Consider the following 20,962-nt stretch of genomic DNA (forward strand, 5'->3'; position numbering starts at 1 on the left):
ATCATTCTCATACTAAGTTTGATTCTGCACCACAGTAATCATATTGGTTCGCTTTTAAGAATCATCCGCTTATAAGAATCAAAACACCTGGGATGGATGTGATTCTTATAAACGGACTGCACTGTTGAAGGAATGAAGAAATGTCTACCACCTTACCACAGCAGACTGGAAGTGTGAACGCCCTTGAAGCAGAGATCAACAGCAAAGTTAAAACAAATTCTGATGTCAGCCATCTCACAGAAGAACAAAGAGAAAGTGTCAGGAAAATGTTAAACAGTGAGTCAAAAGTTGTTTTTTTTCAAGAAACCAAGATGATATGGGTCAAATTGATTCCTTGAAAATGAAAATTAAACTGAATGACACTCAGCCTGTAAAGAAAACTTACACTGCCGTGCCCAGACCATTATACAAAGAAGTAAAAGAGTACTTACAAAACTTAATTGCTCGAGGACGGGTAAGAAAATCAAACTCACCATATTCATCTCCTGTAGTATGTGTACGTAAAAAGAATGGCACCCTCAGGCTCTGCATTGACTACAGGGAGCTGAATAAAAAGACTGTTCCTGATTGACAGCCAATACCTTGCAATCTTGGACAGTTTGGGTGGTAAGTCTTGGTTTTCAGTCTTAGACCAAGGTAAGGCTTACCATCAGGGTTTTTTTAGATGAAGAAAGTAGACCTCTAACTTCATTTATAACACCGTGGGGTCTGTATGAATGGAGGAGGATTCCATTCGGCCTAATGAATGCGCCAGCTGCGTTTCAAAGATGCATAGAGGGATGTTTGGAAGGCCTGAGAGACAAAGTATGTGTCCCTTATTTAGATGATGTCTTAGTATTTAGCACAACCTTTGAAAAACAGGTAGAAAACCTTAGAAAAGTGCTTCACAGACCTCAAGAACATGGCATTAAGCTAAGACCAGATAAATGTGAGCTTTTCAAGAGGGAAGTTAAATACTTAGGGATGATTATATCTGAACAGGGCTACAAGATGGATACAAAATGACAGAGCAGCTGTACAAGCACTTAAAGATAAGACACTGTGGCAAAGTGGGTGGTGAGGGGTAGCTGTGTAGCAGTGATGCGGTGCAGGAGTAATGAGCAGACAACGGTAGTCCAGTGGAAAAATAGGCTTTATTTGCCAGCACTGGTCTAGTGCTCAAAATAATAAGCCCGGCAATACACAACGATGTGTAAAGCTCGGGCTGACAAAACACAGGATACAGTCCTGAACAAAAGAAACAAGAATACGGTCACCCGTCTCGGGTGCGTGCAGTCGTGATTGTGGTGAGTGAATACACAGGACGTTGTGACAGTACGTGAGGAGGTGATCCGGCTTGTGTTCGCCCAGTGCGACAGCTCCGGATATGTTCTAGCTGTCTGGTGATTCGGAAACAAGACAGACAGTTAGTTTTCAGCCACTCCAGCACACAAACACACACACACAGCTCTTTTAGAGCAGAACAGATTTTTAGGTCCTTCTCGGTCCTTGGTTTAACCCAAACGAAGGAAAAGAACAGCGTTACCCCGGCCCCTATATGTAATCCCGCATGATATCTAGGTAAACGGTTGCAGCTGCCTTTTACTTGCAGCTGCCCCTCGTTTACCTGTCAAATCAATACGGTCTTACAACAGAGTCTCGCTTCCTTCCAGGCTGACCCACTTTCCGGTCCCGGAAACGAACTGTCAGGCCAGCCCTTCCAGATACTTCTCCTCCCGTTCTTTAGCGCCCTCACAGGTCGGGAGGAAGATTTATCACCAGAACTCATTGTATTTCTGTCACATATCCCACCGCTCAGAGTGGAGCCGAAGGAACACTCGGCTAAATCTACCTTTCCCATTGCTCCCCCCTCCCAGGAAAAATAATCCGCATTTTGGTGGTCTTTCCCCGCACGGTGTACCATATGGTACATGAAGGGCTGCAATGCCAGATACCACCGAGTTATCCGGGCATTGCTGTCCTTCATTGTGCTTAACCACTTGAGTGGGGCGTGGTCTGTGACAAGATCAAATGAGTGTCCCAGCAGGTAGTATCGTAAAGAGTGAGTAGCCCATTTAATGGCTAAACACTCTTTTTCGACTACGGAGTAGTTGCGTTCCCGAGGTAACATTTTTTTGCTTATGTACAATATCGGGTGTTCTACTCCAGCTACTTTTTGGGACAAGACTGCACCCAACCCTACATCCGAGGCGTCGGTGTGGAGGATGAATCTCTTGGTGAAATCTGGGGTAATAAGAGTGGGGGCCTGGCAAAGTTTACGCTTAATCGTATCAAACGCCCCCTGACACTCAGCTGACCATTTAATTAAATTTGGCGCACTCTTTTTGGTGAGGTCGACTAACGGGTTAACCACTGTGGCGTACTCGGGGATGAAGCGGCGGTAATAACCGGCTAAGCCCAGTAGTGACCTCACCTGAGTCTTGGTTTTGGGGATCGCCGCATCAACCAAAGCCTGGATTTTGGTGACCACAGGTCTCACCCTTCCATTCCCCATTAAAAATCCCAAATATTGAGTCTCTGTCTTGGCAAACGCACATTTCCTCAAGTTAGCTGTCAGCCGGGCTGCCCTTAGAGACTGAAGAACGGCTGCAACCCTAGCCAAATGCTCTCGCCAGGTGGAGCTGTAAATCACCACGTCATCAATATACGCTGCTGCATATTCATGATGTGGGCGTAAAACCTGGTCCATCAGTCTCTGAAAGGCAGCGGGCGCACCATGTAGCCCAAATGGCATGGTTTTAAAGTGGAACAGCCCCTCTGGTGTTGAAAATGCGGTTTTCTCTCTGGAGCTGCGGGTTAGAGGGATTTGCCAGTATCCCTTCGTCAGGTCCAGAGTGGAAATAAACCTCGCTTTTCCCAGTCTGTCTAAAAGTTCGTCGACCCGAGGCATGGGATACGCATCGAACTTGGCAATAGCATTCACCTTTCTGAAATCTACGCAGAAGCGGTTGGTGCCGTCCTTCTTAGCCACTATTACAATAGGACTGCACCACTCGCTCCTGGAAGGTTCAATCACTCCAAGCTCGAGCATATCCCATACCTCTTTGCGAACGCCACTTCGTCGACTTTCCGGGATCCGGTACGGTCTCTCTCGCACTGTGACACCTGGAGGAGAGATAATGTCATATTCAACTAAGTTCGTCCTGCCGGGCACATCAGAAAAAACATCACTGAACTCCTCAATAAGCTTACGCAGCTCTCTTTGCTGATCCGGAACTAATTGTTCCCCCATTGAAATCGCTCTTGTGCTCGGGGTCTCTGGACAGGGACCTAAATCATCCTCCATATTGCCTGGGGCTATAAATAAGACCTCTCTTGCCTGCCAGGGCTTCAACAAATTAATGTGGTAAATTTCACGTTCATTCCGGCGATCGGGCTGTCTAATTTCATAATTTACTTTCCCTATAGCCCGAATCACCTCATACGGCCCCTGCCATTTAGCACACAGTTTTGACTCTGATGAGGGAAGTAGCAGCATTACCTTGTCCCCTGGTCGAAAGGTTCGAATCCGTGCATTTTTGTTATAATGCTGCTCTTGTCAGTGCTGAGCCGATCTGAGGTTGTCTTGGGCCAAACGACCGACCAAATCCAGGCGATCTCTGAGTAGGAGCACATACTTCACCACATTTTTAGACGAGCCTTTGTGCTCCTCCCACCCCTCTCTCAGCAGGTCGAGAATGCCGCGAGGCTGCCGGCCGTACAGGAGCTCAAAGGGGGAGAACCCCGTTGAACTCTGCGGCACTTCTCTCACTGCAAAAAGGAGGTAGGGGAGAAGTGATGCCCAATGTTTCTGCTCTTGTGTTACAAATCGCCTCAGCATCGACTTTAAGGTCTGATTAAAACGTTCCACCAGACCGTCCGATTGTGGATGATAAACGGACGTCCTGATGGGACGTATTTTTAATATTTTGTACACCTGCTGTAACGTATTGGACAAAAAATTAGTTCCGTGATCGGTCAAAATCTCCTTGGGGATCCCTACTCTGGCCATAATCTGTGCTAACTCGGTGGCTATTGCAGCGGCACTAGTGGACCTCAATGGAACTGCCTCCGGGTATCGCGTTGCATAATCCACCACTACTAAAATGTGCGTATACCCGGAGTCAGAAGGTAGCAAAGGGCCGACTATGTCCATTGCAATGCGCTCGAAAGGAGTGGAAATAATCGGCAGTGGGACCAAAGGGGCGGGGCGCACTCGACCCGGCGCTACTCGCTGGCAGTCTGGGCATGTGGCTACATATTTCGACACATCAGTATGAAGACCTACCCAATAGAATCGAGCCAATATCCGTTCCCTCGTCTTCTCGGCTCCGAGGTGCCCCGCAAAAGGGATATCATGCGCCAGCCTCATGACCTCCAGCCGACAAGACGGGGGAACCAACAATTGTGTTACAGGCTGTCCTGTGCCCACGGCTAGGTTTACCCTATACAGTAATTGCCCCTTGATACTGAAGTGTGGATATACTAGCGCCCCAGCGCCGTCAACATCCTTACCTTCAATGGACCGGACCTGTCCCCAAGCGTGCACCAGTGACGGGTCGTTATGTTGGCCCCACACTAGGTCCGCGCTTGAGTACCACGGGTCCGGTACATCGAGAGGGGCTGGAATAACATCTGCTCTAGTCGGTCCAGTAACCTCGCTCTCTCGGTCACACTGCGTTCCCACTCCCTTCGACTGGCGTTTGTTACCATTGCAGCACTCTCCCACCAGACCCCAGCCTTGTCTCAACAACGCTCCCTCCCATTTTGCGGTCCGTCTCTCCTTATTCGTTTTTCTAGGACGGAAAAGAGGGGAAAACATTTCAGTGTGAAAAGGAAACACATCACCAATCCGTTCCTTTTTTTTTTTCTCTGCCACGTTTACGTGTGTGGCTGAGACTGCCATTTTTTCCATCAATTCTTTGAATTTTGGCCAGTCTCGGCCCAGAATAACTGGGTGTGGCAACCTTTCCGCCACCCCAACTACCAGGTGACGTTTTATCGGTCCTACCGATAAATATACTTTTAATGTGGGGTATGCCGCCGTGTCTCCATGGATACAGGAGATGGCCACCTGACCTCGTGGCCGCCACGACACACCGCCCAGGAGAGCTGTCCTAATCAAGGTTTGCTCACACCCTGTGTCCACTAATGTGTGGGTTTTCACATTCCCTAACACCACATTAATCAGACAAGGCCCCTCCCGACCATTTTCCCCACGCTTACCAGTCTCAGGTGCCCAATTGCACGCGGCCACGTCACACTCCATGGCAGCGGGGCATGACCTGGCCAGATGTCCCGGCTGGTGGCACCTAAAACAGATAGGAGGGACAGAGGGGGCATGGGTTAGAAATCTGTCCCGCTGCTGGTATGGCAACGGGGCAGGGGCAGCACCTCTACCCCAGCTGGGGGCCAACCTTGATCTCCATGGGGGGGAGGCAAGGGGGCCCAATGGGGTCGGTGCTCTGGGAGGTCTGGGTCCCTGGAACGAGGGGGGTGGTGGCGATGATGTTGGAGGAGAGGGAGAGAGAGCGCGGCTGCTCCGAAGGGCAGGGGCGGACAGGATCCCGATCCGGGCAGAGGTCAGGGAGTCCTCAAAATCTTCGGCCAATTTGACCGCCTCCTCCAGGGTGTCGGGGTTGTGGCGCCGTATCCACGCCTGGGTTTCGGCGCCGACCACATGGCAGAACTGTTCTACCACAATGGCTTCCCCCATCTGCTGGACGGTCTTCTTCCCGGGGGTCAGCCAATGCACCATGTGGTCGCACAACCTCTCCGCAACCACCCTGGGGCGTGTCTCCGGGGCTCTCCGGTACTCCCGAAACCGCGCCCGGTGGGTCTCGGTAGTAATGTTGAGTCGGCGGAGGATAGCCTGCTTGACCAGGTCATACTCGGTGGCGTGCTGGTCACTCATGGCCTGGTAAGCTGCCTGAGCCTCCCCAATCAGGCAGGGTCCCAATTGGCTGGCCCAGAACTCCCGCGGCCAAGCCGCCGCGGTAGCCAGCCGCTCGAATGCCACCAAGTACGCCTCCGGGTCATCCTCCGCCGACATCTTCATCGCCCGTGCCTTTGGGGGCGACATCACCGGTGTTGTAGTCGGGGTCGTTACCGCAGCCACGGCCAGTCCTACCCGTTCAATGAGCGCTGTATAGCGCTCCTCCCTCCTTCTCTCCTCTGCGTCCCGTCTGCTCTCCAGTGCCTGCAGCAGCTCCGCCAGCGCGTCGCGGTCCATGATCCCACTTCTGACACCACGTGTGGCAAAGTGGGTGGTGAGGGGTAGCTGTGTAGCAGTGATGCGGTGCAGGAGTAATGAGCAGACAACGGTAGTCCAGTGGAAAAATAGGCTTTATTTGCCAGCACTGGTCTAGTGCTCAAAATAATAAGCCCGGCAATACACAACGATGTGTAAAGCTCGGGCTGACAAAACACAGGATACAGTCCTGAACAAAAGAAACAAGAATACGGTCACCCGTCTCGGGTGCGTGCAGTCGTGATTGTGGTGAGTGAATACACAGGACGTTGTGACAGTACGTGAGGAGGTGATCCGGCTTGTGTTCGCCCAGTGCGACAGCTCCGGATATGTTCTAGCTGTCTGGTGATTCGGAAACAAGACAGACAGTTAGTTTTCAGCCACTCCAGCACACAAACACACACACACAGCTCTTTTAGAGCAGAACAGATTTTTAGGTCCTTCTCGGTCCTTGGTTTAACCCAAACGAAGGAAAAGAACAGCGTTACCCCGGCCCCTATATGTAATCCCGCATGATATCTAGGTAAACGGTTGCAGCTGCCTTTTACTTGCAGCTGCCCCTCGTTTACCTGTCAAATCAATACGGTCTTACAACAGAGTCTCGCTTCCTTCCAGGCTGACCCACTTTCCGGTCCCGGAAACGAACTGTCAGGCCAGCCCTTCCAGATACTTCTCCTCCCGTTCTTTAGCGCCCTCACAGGTCAGGAGGAAGATTTATCACCAGAACTCATTGTATTTCTGTCACAGACACCATCAACAGTCGATGAATTACGAAAAGCCACCAGTAATGGCCTACCCAGATTTCACACTCCCATTCATCTTACATGTGGATGCCTCAGGTCAAGGGCTTGGTGCAGTGTTATATCAGCATCAGAATGGTCAGTTAAGAGTGATAGCTTAGGTTCCAGATCTCTCACTTGCAGAGAAAAACTACAATTTGCACTTTGGGAAGTTAGAGTTTTTAGCTCTGAAATGGTCGATTACTGATAAATTTAAAGACTATTTGTACCATGCAGTCTCTTTCACAGTTTATAGCAAGAACAATCCTTAAACCTATGTTCTGTCATCTGCAAAATTAAATGCAACCGGAGATCGCTGGGTTGCTGAGCTAGCTGACTATACCTTTACCATCAAGTATTGTGCGGGAAGACACAATATTAATGCTGCTGTTTTATCCAGAATGCCTTGGGATATGGAAAGCTACATATCAGAATGTAGTGAGGAAGCTTCTAAAGATGTTGTAGCAGCTGTCATTCAGTCTGCAGGTATCCAGAACAACAGTTAAGGTGCATGGATTACATCCATCTCTACCAATGTTGCTGCGCTTCCCACTGTGCCATGTGATAGCGCCACCATTGAGTCATTAAGCCATCAGGAAATACGGAAAGCTCAGGAAGAAGATCCAGTCATCGGCAGGGTCCTGCACTACAAAAATCAAGGTCACAAACCAAGTGAGCAGTAAAGGAAAAGGGAAATGAAGAAACCAATGTCATTTCTGTGAGAATGGTATAAACTACAGCTTGATGAGCATGGTGTTCTATATCGCAAAACAGAGACAAGACAACAGTTGGTACTGCCAAACAAATACAAGCAGAGAGTATAAGAACTGTACAAAGAAATGGGACATCTTGGCACTGAAAGGGTTGTTTTTTTGGCTCGGGAAAGGTTTTATTGGCCACACATGCAACAGTATATTAACCATTATATTAATAATGTATGTAGGTGCATTAAGCAAAAGAAACCCAGTCATTTTACAAAGGCGCCCTTAACCAGCATTGTTACAACACAAACTTTTGAGCCTGTGTCAATAGATTTTCTGCATTTGGAGAAGAGTTCTGGAGGCTATGAGTATATTCTGGTTGTCTTCACTAGATTCGCTCAAGCCTATCCAACCACCAATAAATCTGGTAAGACTGCTGCAGATCTTCAATGACTTTGTTTTGAGGTTTGGATTCTCGAAGCGACTTCATCATGACCAAGGTGGTGAATTTGAGAACCAGCTCTTTCACAGGCTGCAGCACTACTGCAAAATAGCAAGATCCAGAATCACTATCATCCAGAAGGAAATGGCAAAGTAGAACGAATGAATTGCACATTTTTAGCAATGTTAAGGACACTGCCTGAGATCAAAAAGTAATTTATGCATATAATTGCATCTGTCACGAATTAACAAGGTTTCCTCCATTCCAGCTGTTATTTGGCAGATCTCCACATTTGCCTATTGATATTGTTTTCAGATTGTCCCCTGAACACACAGCTACACAGGTGGACTACACAGATTATGTGCAGAGGTGGAAACAAATGAAAGAAGACCACTTTCGTGCTGTCAAGTGTGGAAAAAATTCATCAGACCGCAGTAAGAACCACTACGATTTACTGTTCTCATGCCTGGAGATCGGGTGCTTGTGAAGAATCTGACTGAACATGGTGGACCTGGTCAATTGAGGTCATATTGGGAAGATAGGATATATGTCATTGTTAACAGAAAAAGTGTAAGCCCAGTGTATGAACTCAAGCCAGAAGATGGAAAAGGCAACATAGAAATCTGTTACTACCTTGTGATTATTTGCCCTTGGGTACTGCTGTGCAAAAATCAAGAAAAGAGAAGAAAACCAAGTCCAGTAGCAAACTGCAAATTGTTAAACAGTACCCAGGTGAAACCAGCGACACAGACTGTGAAAATGAAAGTTTACAGTACTTCACCCATCTCAATGCCGTGCACAAGCTTGCGAGTGCGAAATTGAACCTGCTGAAACAAATCAAGATCACTTGTTAAATCCAGAAGTAGGTCCTTTTTATTATTATTATTTATTTCTTAGCAGACACCAGTATCCAGGGCGACTTACAATTGTTACAAGATATCACATTATTTTTACATACAATTACCCATTTATACAGTTGGGTTTTTACTGGAGCAATCTAGGTAAAGTACCTTGCTCAAGGGTACAGCAGCAGTGTCCCCTACCTGGGATTGAACCCATGACCCGCTAGTCAAGAGTCCAGAGCCCTAACCACTACTCCACACTGCTGCCCCGCGAACTGCTGATGAAGCTGCTGATCCTACCAGTACCCAAAGTGTCGATGAAGTCCGCATACCAGCAACCTTCATCTATGATGAGGATCAACAGATTGCAGAAGACCTTGAGACGCACTTTCAGGATCATGCCACAGATGTGGATAGAGATGTATGTGGAGGGACCAGCAGCAGGATCATCAGAAGAGAGCAGAGTTTATCCTACCAGAGAGAGAAGAGCACCACAATGCTTCACCTATGATCAACTAGGAAGTCCGTTATAGATGTTGGAGCCCAGCTGTCCATGCTGTGGATGCATCCCAAGGACTGCCAGTGCCATACCAGTTGCTGCAATATCCTTTTACACCCTTTCCTTATTATCAGTATTGTTACCTAGGGGTTACGGTTAGGTAGATAAATGACTACATTTAGTCAGATCCTTGTAAATATACTGTTTGAACAAAAAAAAAATCTTATGTTAATTTTGTATTGAAACTTTTAATTGTTAAGCATTTAGTAGTAAGAAAGGGGAAAGTTCTATTACTATAGTAAATTAGCCTATAGTAAATAGTTACTATAGTAAATTATCCTATAGTCAACAGTATAAAGTAGATAAATAGTTATATGATGTCACTGTGAGGTATTTTCCTTCAAATGAGCCCTCAGGTATAATAAATTTACCATGGAAACCACAACTGTGCAGAAATGGCACAGTTCAGGAACTCCTCGCCACCATGAAGACATGAAGATATGGGCAGCAGTGTGGAGTAGTGGTTAGGGCTCTGGACTCTTGACCGGAGGGTCATGGGTTCAATTCCTGGTGGGGGACACTGCTGCTGTATTCTTGAGCAAGGTACTTTATCTAGATTGCTCCAGTAAAAACCTAACTGTATAAATGGGTAATTGTATGTAAAAATAATGTGTAAAAAATAATGTAATTGTATGTAAAAAATAATGTGATATATTGTAACAATTATAAGTCGCCCTGGATAAGGGCATCTGCTAAGAAATTAATAATAATGGACAGTTTCCACTGGAATCTAAAAAGGAATCCTTACTTGTATGTACTGTGTATATATATAGATATATAATTTTTTGGTGTGTATAATGATGTTCTTAAAGGATACAAAGCATATATTCTTATGTTCTTATGAATGTAATTGCTGTAATGAACATTGAAAGTGTAAAGATTAGTAAATCAGATATTAAGTATTAAGTAGCCTAAAGATACTGTTGTGTAAATGTTTGGGAGACGTTTATTTTTATGGGGGAAGACAGTAATACCTTAGATATAGTGAAATGCATGTTAATAGTGTGGTCAATGAAATGCATGTTAATAGTGTGGTCAATGAAATGCATGTTAATAGTGCCGTCCTGGAATCTCCCCCTGTTTGGAACCCCCCTGTGATTCCGTGTGTTGATTTGGAGCAGAGTTCTAAACAAACTGTCGGTTTGGGTGTGTGGTGTAAAAAGAAAGCGCTGTATGTGTTTGTGTGATACGGTTACAGCTTTGTGAAACGATAGCAAAATAAAAATACTGACGAAAACAACTATCTACAAATTAATGTATGTAACATATCATATTCATTTCCACTGTTCATTGCGCTGCTAGGTACTGTAACCGAACTATTCTAATGTGTGTACGCATTATGCCCGACTAAACATGAAACGGTACTTCAGTGTGGACGCTTTGAGCTGGATTAATTAGACGGTTTCGAGTACGGTTCTCCAGATCGGTTATGTAGTTTGGACAGGGCCATTGTACAGCATGCTACCTCATATAATGGTTCATAACTCCAATGAATATGAATATAGACATTGCTGAATTTACTCCTTAGCATCAAGACTTTCATGGGGTGCAACACCATTCTTAGCATCAAGACTTTCATGGGGTGCAACACCATTCTTAGCATCAAGACTTTCATGGGGTGCAACACCATTCTTAGCATCAAGACTTTCATGGGGTGCAACACCATTCTTAGCATCAAGACTTTCATGGGGTGCAACACCATTCTTAGCATCAAGACTTTCATGGGGTGCAACACCATTCTTAGCATCAAGACTTTCATGGGGTGCAACACCATTCTTAGCATCAAGACTTTCATGGGGTGCAACACCATTCTTAGCATCAAGACTTTCATGGGGTGCAACACCATTCTTTTGCGAGTTTGTATGTCGGAGTTACCATTATATTTTGAAAGCTCGGGTACACAAAGTATTATAGCAATTTGATACCAAAATAGAAGTAGCTGGGGTTTCCCAAAAAGTAATTGCATTGACACAAGAAATTAACCGTAAAACCACCAAATACAAAATAAGCTGAAGTACTTTCTCATTTAATGTTAACCCTACACTATCTATAATTAATGACTACATTTAGTCAGATCCTTTAAATATACTGTTTGAACAAAAAAAACCCATATAATAATAATAAAAATAATAATACTAATAATAATACCAATAACAAAAAAACAACAACAACAATAATAATATGATTAAACTACAACAGATTACTTTACATCAAGAGAATGCACTAAAGCTATTTTGATTCAAACGACTGTGTTTGAAACGTAAATAATGATCTGTATTTAAGTGAGGTAAATACGTATTTTAATACGTATGTTTTATATTTTAGACTACTTGTAAAAAAACAAACCAAAAAAAAAAAACAGCACTCGTTTGAAACGTGTTCTATGTTTTTTATATTTTAAAAGGGAATAAAAACAGCACACAACAATATTACGTGTTCGTATTCAAATCTCCCTGCGGTCTGTCTCATAGTGAAAGCAAGCAAGGAGTTCCGAAGAGACCCAAAGGGCGGGGGATGCAAAGATTGGACGGGATGCAGGATATCTAAACAACACCGATCATTTCATAACACCAGGCACTGCACTCAAAATGTTCTAGCTCATTCTCTACCAAAGTCAACACATCAACTAAGACATGTGAAGCAATCAATTATATATTTCAAAAAGAACGGGGTGTACTTTTCAATATGGTGCTGGTTAGCGTCATAAAGAAATACACTGAAGGGAACAACGGCTCATTTTTCACCATGTTGATTGTCCGGCTATATTCTTAAATCAGAACTCATGAAGAAAGCTACCTCAATGCACCTTTTTAAAAATATACTGCATTATTTTAGACAACACTTTTGCCATGAGGCGGGTTATTGTAATTATATTGCAGGCATAATAACCCCGTTCCCTGTGTATAACTGCTTACTGCAGTGGGCTGTACTACTCAAACACTGCAGTACATTTGTCCTAGGCAGGATTGCAATAACATCTGTCTTTTTATGACTGTATTGTGAAGTCGATAACAAAAACAGAACCAATCACAATGAATATAATAAAAACAATGAACACCGTCAAAGACCACACTCGCCCCTTTCTGTCACTATTTTGCTCACGGCTCCCTCGGGTTTACAGTGCTCATGTCTCGCACAGCCCGTGTTGTCAACTGTTCTCCTAATAAGGAGCGGCGCAGGTAACAGCTGCAGTCCTCTCGCCAGGCTTTTTAAAGGGATAGTCTTATTTTGCGTGGTCGGATACGTTTGCTTCTCGATAACAGGGTCTGTAGTTAATGTACATTTTTCCCAGCAGTATCCTTGTATTTGGTTGGGTCTGTTTTATTGCGACCCGGAGATACAGGAACATAAACGTTCGTGGATGAACCGATCTTATTAATTATGTAATTTATAACACTATCCTATCTGCGAAGGCAGCTACTGTAATGTATCAATGTCAAACCAATACCTACCCTGGGGTTGTTTACATTCAGTGTCAACTCTTAGAGCATATATGATAATTATGTATATCGTGTTACAACAGACAAGGGAGGCAATCTTAATATTATCGACCACTAATACGTAATGTTGGAGTATTATTATTAGTAGTAATAGTGGTAGTAGTATTCTATATAAAATATAGATCCAAAAAACATCTAATACATCTGTAACATTTTGTTTGGTTGCTCTTCAAATAAAAAACGAGAAGAAATAATGTATGTCTTCTTTGTGGAGGGTACAGTGTTATATAATATGCTACATTTGCCACACAAGACACAACAAAACAGATATGTGTTTTTTTTTCCATTATTTATTTTATATAGTTGTTTTTCATTTCCAAAAGAATAAATAAATAAATAAATAAATAAAACAAATAAAAAAAACTCAGAACGTTAATTCAATTGTTCCTATCTGTATGTTTTTTTTCCTTGATAGCTATGAACATAAATGACACTATTGTTTTTAATCTTTCAAAAAAGAATGTGGATTAAAAATCGCTTTTATGTGTGTATTACTTCAGTACAAAGCCAGCCAGTGGTTAAGAATGGGCAGGGCAGGCTATGCTAACGAGATTCCTTATTTGGAATAGTGATCGTTGATGTTTGGTGCTGGAGTGGAGCGGGGAGGACAGCGAGCGGACAGATCACACAGGCAACATCACAGCGCCGCCAACCGTAGCTGAGCACTGACACAGCTCACAAACCACCGCCAGCTATCTTAATACATAACCAACCCCTTCTCACAGACCACAGGCATCGTTTAGCAGCATCGACGTGAACACAGCTGTTTGTTATTACTGCAACGCTCCATAAAATCTCTGGATTTTCCCAGAACGGGGAATTTTGAAAGCAAGGATTTTTATATTCTTTATTGTAAAGGGGAATTTGTTTTTCCACCGTGAGCTGAAAAAACCCTTGAGGAACTTGCGCACCAGCTTCCCTGAACTAGCACTGCGGCTGTCCTGACCTGAAAAAGCAACGAAAAGTAAGCATTTTGCAGTCATCACTTGTAATTATATAACCCTTAATGCATGCTACCATTATTCAGCATTCTGTACGTGTTGTTCAAAAATAAGAGAAGAAAAAAACACGGATTACAATAAATCTTTGAAAATCCTATATATATATATATATATATATATATATAATTTCATGTTTTTGTCAATACAAAAAAAGCAGACACTGAAAAAGCGGCGACGTTTCAAATTCCATTGTTGCGTATTGGTTAACAGCATTTTCACGTATTGAGACGCGAGCTCAGAACCTTGGACAGTAACCATTGACAGTTTGAAGCGCCGCCGCTACTGCTGAACAGGACCCAGGCAGAATACAAAGAGAAATATATAAATACAATACATAAAAAAAAAAACAACAGAAAAACAGAAATAATTTAAATGGGACACGACATTTCCAAAAAAACTAAATCCATCACGATTAGGTAAGACTTGTCTCGTTTTATGTACGTCTTCTTTCAAGGGCTGATGCATCTGCATTAACGTTTGAGAATTTGGCCCCGGGGAGATGGGCTCAGTATATAATGTGCTAGGCACATTTTTTTTGAAGAAGACGTGTTTTAATATGCTTGCATGTATTATTATTATTATTATTATTATTATTATTATTATTATTATTATTATTATTATTATTATTTTAAAATACCTTTCTGTATGACCGACACCCGTTTTAAAGGTAGGGCAAAAACATGTAATAGAGTAATAGAGACAAGCAGATATGTATATATTTATTATTTAAATACATGTAATGTACCAGTCGCCATATTTAACTGATATTTCTGTTTACTTGCTTATTGTTTTAAAACGAGACGAATATGTAGCAGCAGGTAACCTGTACGCTGTTAGATTAAAAGCTCGAGATTTACATATTTGATTGCTTCACATAATATCAATTAAATCAGGTTTTGGTGACAATTAAAGCAATACATAATGTGTAATAAAGAATTGAAATATATCGGCAGAGCTAGGACCATGATTAAAATTATCATATAAGATGTTTGGCGTCATAAAATTAATAAGTGAGGTGGTTAAACAAAGGGACATCTAATATTATAAAAACACAGCGTAATTACATTGTATTTGAAAGCAGGGTTTTCTGTAAATGAATCTTTCCAGTTTTCTGTCCAACACGATATCAGTTAAAATACAAAGAGACAGTCACCTCCCCTATCACCTAAAAAAAAAATATAGGTCCAGCCTTTCCAATTCTTAGAATTGGCAAAACGGAAATGCAAATTAGTAACAGAAATCACATGGTTTTTACTGTAGATTTCTTGAAATAAGGTAATGTCAGAGCAGCGTGGTAAATTGCTTGAATTCTACCATTATGTAGAAGCGCGCTCCACCATCTGCTTGAGATCATTGCGCTCTAGCCAAAAAAAACGAATTGCTGAGTGCCTGGCATGCTGAGTAAACGACAGAGAAGCCTCGATAATAGTAACAGCAGTATGGGTGTCTGATGTTAGTTAAAATAGGTACAGAAGGCATAAAACGAGGTTGTTTTGACACAGTGTTATGTGTGTTTTAGACATATTCTGACTGGAATTGATGGGCAATGAGATTCGGAGTTGGAATGTGAAGCTATTTTATTGTTGTGCTGAAATAATCTGAATTTCTTTAAAGTGGACTGTATGTTTTCGGTCCCCTCCTGCTCTCTCCATAAGATTTATTAACCCAACATAGGAAGGTCGTTAGAAGTTTTTTTTTTTTTCAGGTAACTTTTCACAGATATAGATAGATATATTTTTGTTTTTGTTTTTACCAGTGACCATTTATTTGAAGACCAAATGGCAGACAGAAAGAAAGACAGGTGGATTGGTAGGTTTTTGTGTAGACAGATAGACAGATCCTCATATTGGATTGCATTTGATCTAGGTCAAAGCAGGGAGTTGTGGGTCAGACAGATACATGGATAGATTGATATATTCACAGATTCCATGGTTTATTGCAAAATATTTGTATCTATACACACTAAAAAACCTGGTAAATTAAAACAAATTGGCTATATGGACAGCACTCAAAGTGTGTCAAATGTGATGAAGGATAGAACCATTTTCATTTAAGTACAGCTTATAGTCAGTGTATTCAGGCATTTAAAACAAACTGTTTAATTGCATTTCAGATTAATATATTTTTTATCATTGTAAAGTGATGGAGAGATAGATCATACAAATACATAGAAATTGTCACAAAAGTATCTATATGTTACCAAACAGATTAATTACAGATAAATAAAAAATGCATACTGGCTGTGTCTAATGAATCAGGAATCGTAGCTCAATATTATGGGCATTCTGATTTCTACCTGTCTGGTGATTTCTACCTGTCTTCTCCTCTCCACAGGCTTTACTACCCCTAGTGGAGAATACTGCCAGCCTTCAGCTCACAACACAGGAGAGCTATCTTTCATCATTTATCTTTCATCTTTCACTGCACAGACAGGCACCACCATTTTCATTTACACCACTCAACCCTGTTTGAATGCATAATAGAGCTGGCCCTCATAGCCAGGGTCCCAGGGCTTTGAAGCAGTGAGACAGCTGCCCCAGGGCTTTGAAGCAGTGAGACAGCTACCCCTCTCTCGTGAGATTTGCTCCTCTGCCACTTGGTATCATGGGGACTGTACTCTCGCTCTCCCCCAGCTACAGGAAAGCCGGGCTGTTTGAAGATGGACCAGCCACTGTTGGCCACTACACAGCTGTGCAGAACAGCAAGAACGCGAAAGACAAGAACCTCAAGAGGAGCTCAATCATCTCCGTTCTTCCCTGGAAGCGAATCGTAGCTGTCTCAGCAAAGAAAAAGAGTTCCAAGAAGGTGCAGCCCAACAGCGCCTACCAAAATAATGTTACCCATCTCAACAACGAGAACTTGAAGAAGTCTCTCTCCTGTGCCAACTTATCCACTTTTGCCCAGGATCCTGCCCAGATCCCGGGATCCAAGACTTCAACCAACGTTGTATCTTCGGTCAAGAAGGCACCCGTTTCCAACTCTAACACTGCCCCAGGGACCCCCAAAAGGGTAATCGTTCAAGCTTCCACCAGTGAGCTCCTGAGATGCCTGGGTGAGTTCCTCTGCAGGCGGTGCTACCGACTGAAGCACCTGTCCCCTACAGATCCAGTGCTGTGGCTACGCAGTGTGGATCGGTCCCTGCTTCTCCAGGGCTGGCAAGACCAGGGATTCATCACGCCTGCCAATGTGGTCTTTGTCTACATGCTCTGTCGAGATGTTGTCTCCTCTGAAGTGGCCACCGACCATGAACTGCAGGCCGTCCTGCTCACCTGTCTCTATCTATCTTACTCCTACATGGGCAATGAGATTTCCTACCCGCTCAAACCCTTCCTGGTAGAGAGCTCTAAGGAGACCTTCTGGGACCGTTGCCTGTCCATCATCAACCTGATGAGCACCAAGATGCTGCAGATCAACTCCGATGCCCACTACTTTACCCAGGTCTTTGCCGACCTCAAGAATGAAAGCCAGAAAGAGGAAGAACGAAGCCGACTGCTCATTGGCCTGGACCGGTGAACCAGCGAGAAACTAAGCTTGAGGGGCTCTAATCAACTGAGATGAACTCAATTCTGGTATTTCGATTTCCAAGTCCAGGTCCATATCCATGTCAAAATTCAGATCCAACTGGTCTACATTTATGTGGCAAATGTATGGAGGGCCTTTATTGACCGACATGTCTGTGTTGTAACCAGTTGTTAAACTGCATGTCATAGACATTTTTTATAATAATAATAACAATGATGAAGTTTAGGTAGTCAGAATGACACTTTATATAGTTGTCCAAGTCCAAGCCTCTGAATGTTACAGTACATATACCATCTGGGACCTGGAATTGGACATTCAAACACCAGGATTTGGATTTGGACTTAAATCAGGATTGTTCCATTCAATTTAGTCCATCCCCAAGTGCTGCATCTTAGACCTGGTCTTAGACTACCAAAATCAATAAAAAGCTTAGATTTGGACATAAATCATAAGTATTTTATTAGTTAAGTCCAGGCTCCATCAGGACCTGGCGATTGAATAAACAGGACTTGGACATGATGAAATACCAAACTTCAGTCCTTCTCTGTTCACTACAAACAGAAAAAAACTAAAAATAAATTATTATTGCTGCCGACTTGGCAACTTAATGGCAAGTGTCTGAGGTGAGGAGGACAGAGGCCCCAAATCCAGTCTGAACCGCGTTTATTTATTTCAAAGTGTGTCAGCCATGATGTATGTGACAGCCTCTTGATGTAAGCTATGAGAGGACAGCAATCTAGAGTTTAGTGACAAAACAACAATGCTTGTATATTTTCACCTTCAATAGAGCGTGTTGACCAATCTTGAGAAAGACAGTAGTTCTTTCTTTTTGTGAGAGCCATCTTGTTGACATGCAGTTGCTCATTATAGGTGTACATCTACTTAAAATAGAACGGAATTGACTTGTGGGTTGGGGTGTGGGGAGAGGGAGGTTACTGAACAGCAGTAATGGCTATTGAGCAATGGTCTTTGACACATAAGCATGTTTTTAAGCTGACCTACTTTATTATTGAAAAAAATAATGGATGTGGGTTCCCAAATGCCTACTTCATGCCCTTAGGCAATTTTTTGTTTAGTATTTAATTTATTTTAACAACTGTGAAAGATGGAAGACTGACAGACACATTTTCCACAGAACAGTAGCAAGCTTATAAGGTAGTCCAGTCCTGAAACCAACCAATGATTGTTGTCTGCTAACAAAGGTACCCATTTAGTTCCTAAGTGGGTACCTTAGTGCATGCAGTTCAATACAAATGTGCATTACAAATATCATATGGGAGATACTGAAATTGAAGAAGGAATCTATGAAAAAAGACCTAGGAGTTTATGTTGACTCAGAAATGTCTTCATCTAGACATAAAAAAGACCAACAAGATGCTTGGATATATTGTGAAAAGTGTTGAATTTAAATCAAGGGAAGTAAACTTTTACAATGCATTACAATGCATTAGTAAGACCTCATCTAGAATATTGTGTTCAGTTCTGGTCACCTCATTACAAAAAGGATATTGCTGCTCTAGAAAGAGTGCAAAGAAGAGCAACCAGAATTATCCCAGGTTTAGAAGGCATGTCGTATGCAGACAGACTAAAATAATTGAATTCAGTCTTGAACAAAGAAGACTACGCGGTGATCTGATTCAAGCATTCAAAATTCTAAAAGGTATTGACAATGTCGACCCAGGGGACTTTCTCGACCTGAAAAAAGAAACAAGGACCAGGGGTCACAACTGGAGATTAGATAAAGGGGCATTCAGAACAGAAAATAGGAGGCACTTCTTTACACAGAGAATTGGGAGAGTCTGGAACCAGCTCCCCAGTAATGTTGTTGAAGCTGACACCCTGGGATCCTTCAAGAAGCTGCTTGATGAGATTCTGGGATGAATAAGCTACTAACAACCAAACGAGCAAGATGGGCTGAATGGCCTCCTCTCGTGTGTAAACTTTCTTATGTTCTTATATTCTTATGGATGTTTATTGTGTGGTACCTGTCCAAAAAGAACCGGGCTGGTAGAAGCTATTTTGGCCTCAGGACCATCCAGTATAATGATCCAATTAAAGCCCAATCCAGATACCCTTCACCCCCAAGGACAGAAACAATATATTGTAAAAATCAAGTAGGTCAGACAAAAATAATGAATAATTCTTCAGTTTCCGAATCCTGGAAAATCTGTTTATTATTTATTTGCCAGAGCACCTTTTTTATATTATTAAAGCAATGGTTGTGTGTCAAAGGCTTTAGTATGACGTGACAGTTGTGCAGACAACAATGTGGTTTCCAACATTTCGAAAAGGTATTCATTCCAACTGTATTGTGTCAAATTAAACCCTTTTCCTTTTTCGGCCCCTACAGAAATCAACAGACGACAGACGAAGTCCCAGTTAAGACAATAACAGGCCAATGATTTCAACTGCTCATTGTCCTTCCACAGCTGTAATCGGCTGCTGTTATGAAAGTAGAGGAAACCTTTTTTTGTCTGTTTTGATGAATGCTGAAAGATACGCAAGGTTTGATATGATTTTTTCCAGAGCCAAATTGGTTGGATGTTTTTTCTACTGTTGCCAAATTTCTGAGTTGTCACTCAAAGGGCTGATTGAATTGCACCAGGAAGGGTCCAACGCTAGTTCCTCATTTCATTCCTGATGGCAAAAAGGTGTGATGAACAACAGGGGATCACGCTGCTGATGCTGCTAAATAAAAAAAGAACAAAAATATTCATTAAAAAAAAACAAGCCACAAGAACGTTTCAGAATTTAGGAAGCGGTTTTTGTAAAAGGGAACTGAATTTTTGTATTCTTTCTTGCCCGCTTTATCACTTAACAGTGATGTTGTGCATGCATTCTTTAAAATATTTATTGGACACGATTGCTTTTTTCCCCCCAGAAATAAAACAGCTATAATTGAAAAAAAAATAACCGTGCACATGCAAATAAATGTTCTGTAATGTAATTTTATTTAAGGGTATCATCTTTGGACTTTTGATTAATTTTTGTGTTTGTTAATTTATTGAAAAACACCTTGGTATTGTACACTGGTTGGCACTGTGTGCTATATAGGTGACCCAGGCCTCATCATTTATGAGAGGAGCTGTTCTCTTTCTTAGAAGCTCTCTCCAATGCACTAGAACAAACATTGCAACTGTATTTCTATTAACAGAAGGCAATTAGCAGCAAAACAAAGTCAAGGCAATGACAGATTTCTGCTATACATTATATAATAAAGCAGGAAAAGGACCCTTGGCAATGTGTGTGTGTGTGTGTGTATATATATATATATATATATATATATATATATATATATATATATATATATATATATATATATACACACACACACACACACATACATATATATATTGTAAGGGCCAATGTTTACTGGTTGGGGGATGG

The 20,962-nt window shown here is 42.5% G+C and overlaps 2 protein-coding genes across 4 annotated transcripts; one reads left to right on the top strand and one right to left on the bottom strand.

The window, feature by feature from the left end:
- Nucleotides 1–1,064: 1,064 nt before the first annotated feature.
- On the bottom strand, nt 1,065–6,228 carry LOC131704968 (uncharacterized). The gene is made up of 2 exons (XM_059006756.1): nt 5,206–6,228; nt 1,065–1,379 (listed from the first exon to the last, which is right to left on the bottom strand). The coding sequence occupies exons 1-2, from the start codon at nt 6,209–6,211 to the stop codon at nt 1,372–1,374; spliced, it is 1,014 nt and encodes a 337-aa protein (XP_058862739.1). The 5' UTR covers nt 6,212–6,228; the 3' UTR covers nt 1,065–1,371.
- A 7,409-nt stretch (nt 6,229–13,637) lies between these two features.
- Nucleotides 13,638–20,493, top strand: LOC117433260 (cyclin-dependent kinase 5 activator 1-like). 3 transcript variants are annotated; one of them, XR_004548909.3, is made up of 3 exons: nt 13,638–14,016; nt 16,388–17,622; nt 19,926–20,493. XR_004548909.3 is itself a non-coding variant. In XM_034055372.3 (2 exons), exon 2 carries the CDS (start codon nt 16,658–16,660, stop codon nt 17,564–17,566), a length of 909 nt encoding a protein of 302 aa, XP_033911263.1. In that variant the 5' UTR covers nt 13,638–14,016; nt 16,388–16,657; the 3' UTR covers nt 17,567–20,493. The 3 variants fall into 3 exon arrangements, 2 of the variants coding, with proteins under 2 accessions (XP_033911263.1, XP_033911264.1); XM_034055372.3 differs by having other exon boundaries at nt 16,388–20,493; XM_034055373.3 differs by lacking the exon at nt 13,638–14,016 and adding an exon at nt 14,209–14,469 and having other exon boundaries at nt 16,388–20,493.
- The last annotated feature ends 469 nt before the right edge of the window (nt 20,494–20,962 follow it).

The sequence above is a fragment of the Acipenser ruthenus genome, chromosome 33 (assembly GCF_902713425.1).
Source record: "Acipenser ruthenus chromosome 33, fAciRut3.2 maternal haplotype, whole genome shotgun sequence".
Taxonomy (NCBI): domain Eukaryota; kingdom Metazoa; phylum Chordata; class Actinopteri; order Acipenseriformes; family Acipenseridae; genus Acipenser; species Acipenser ruthenus.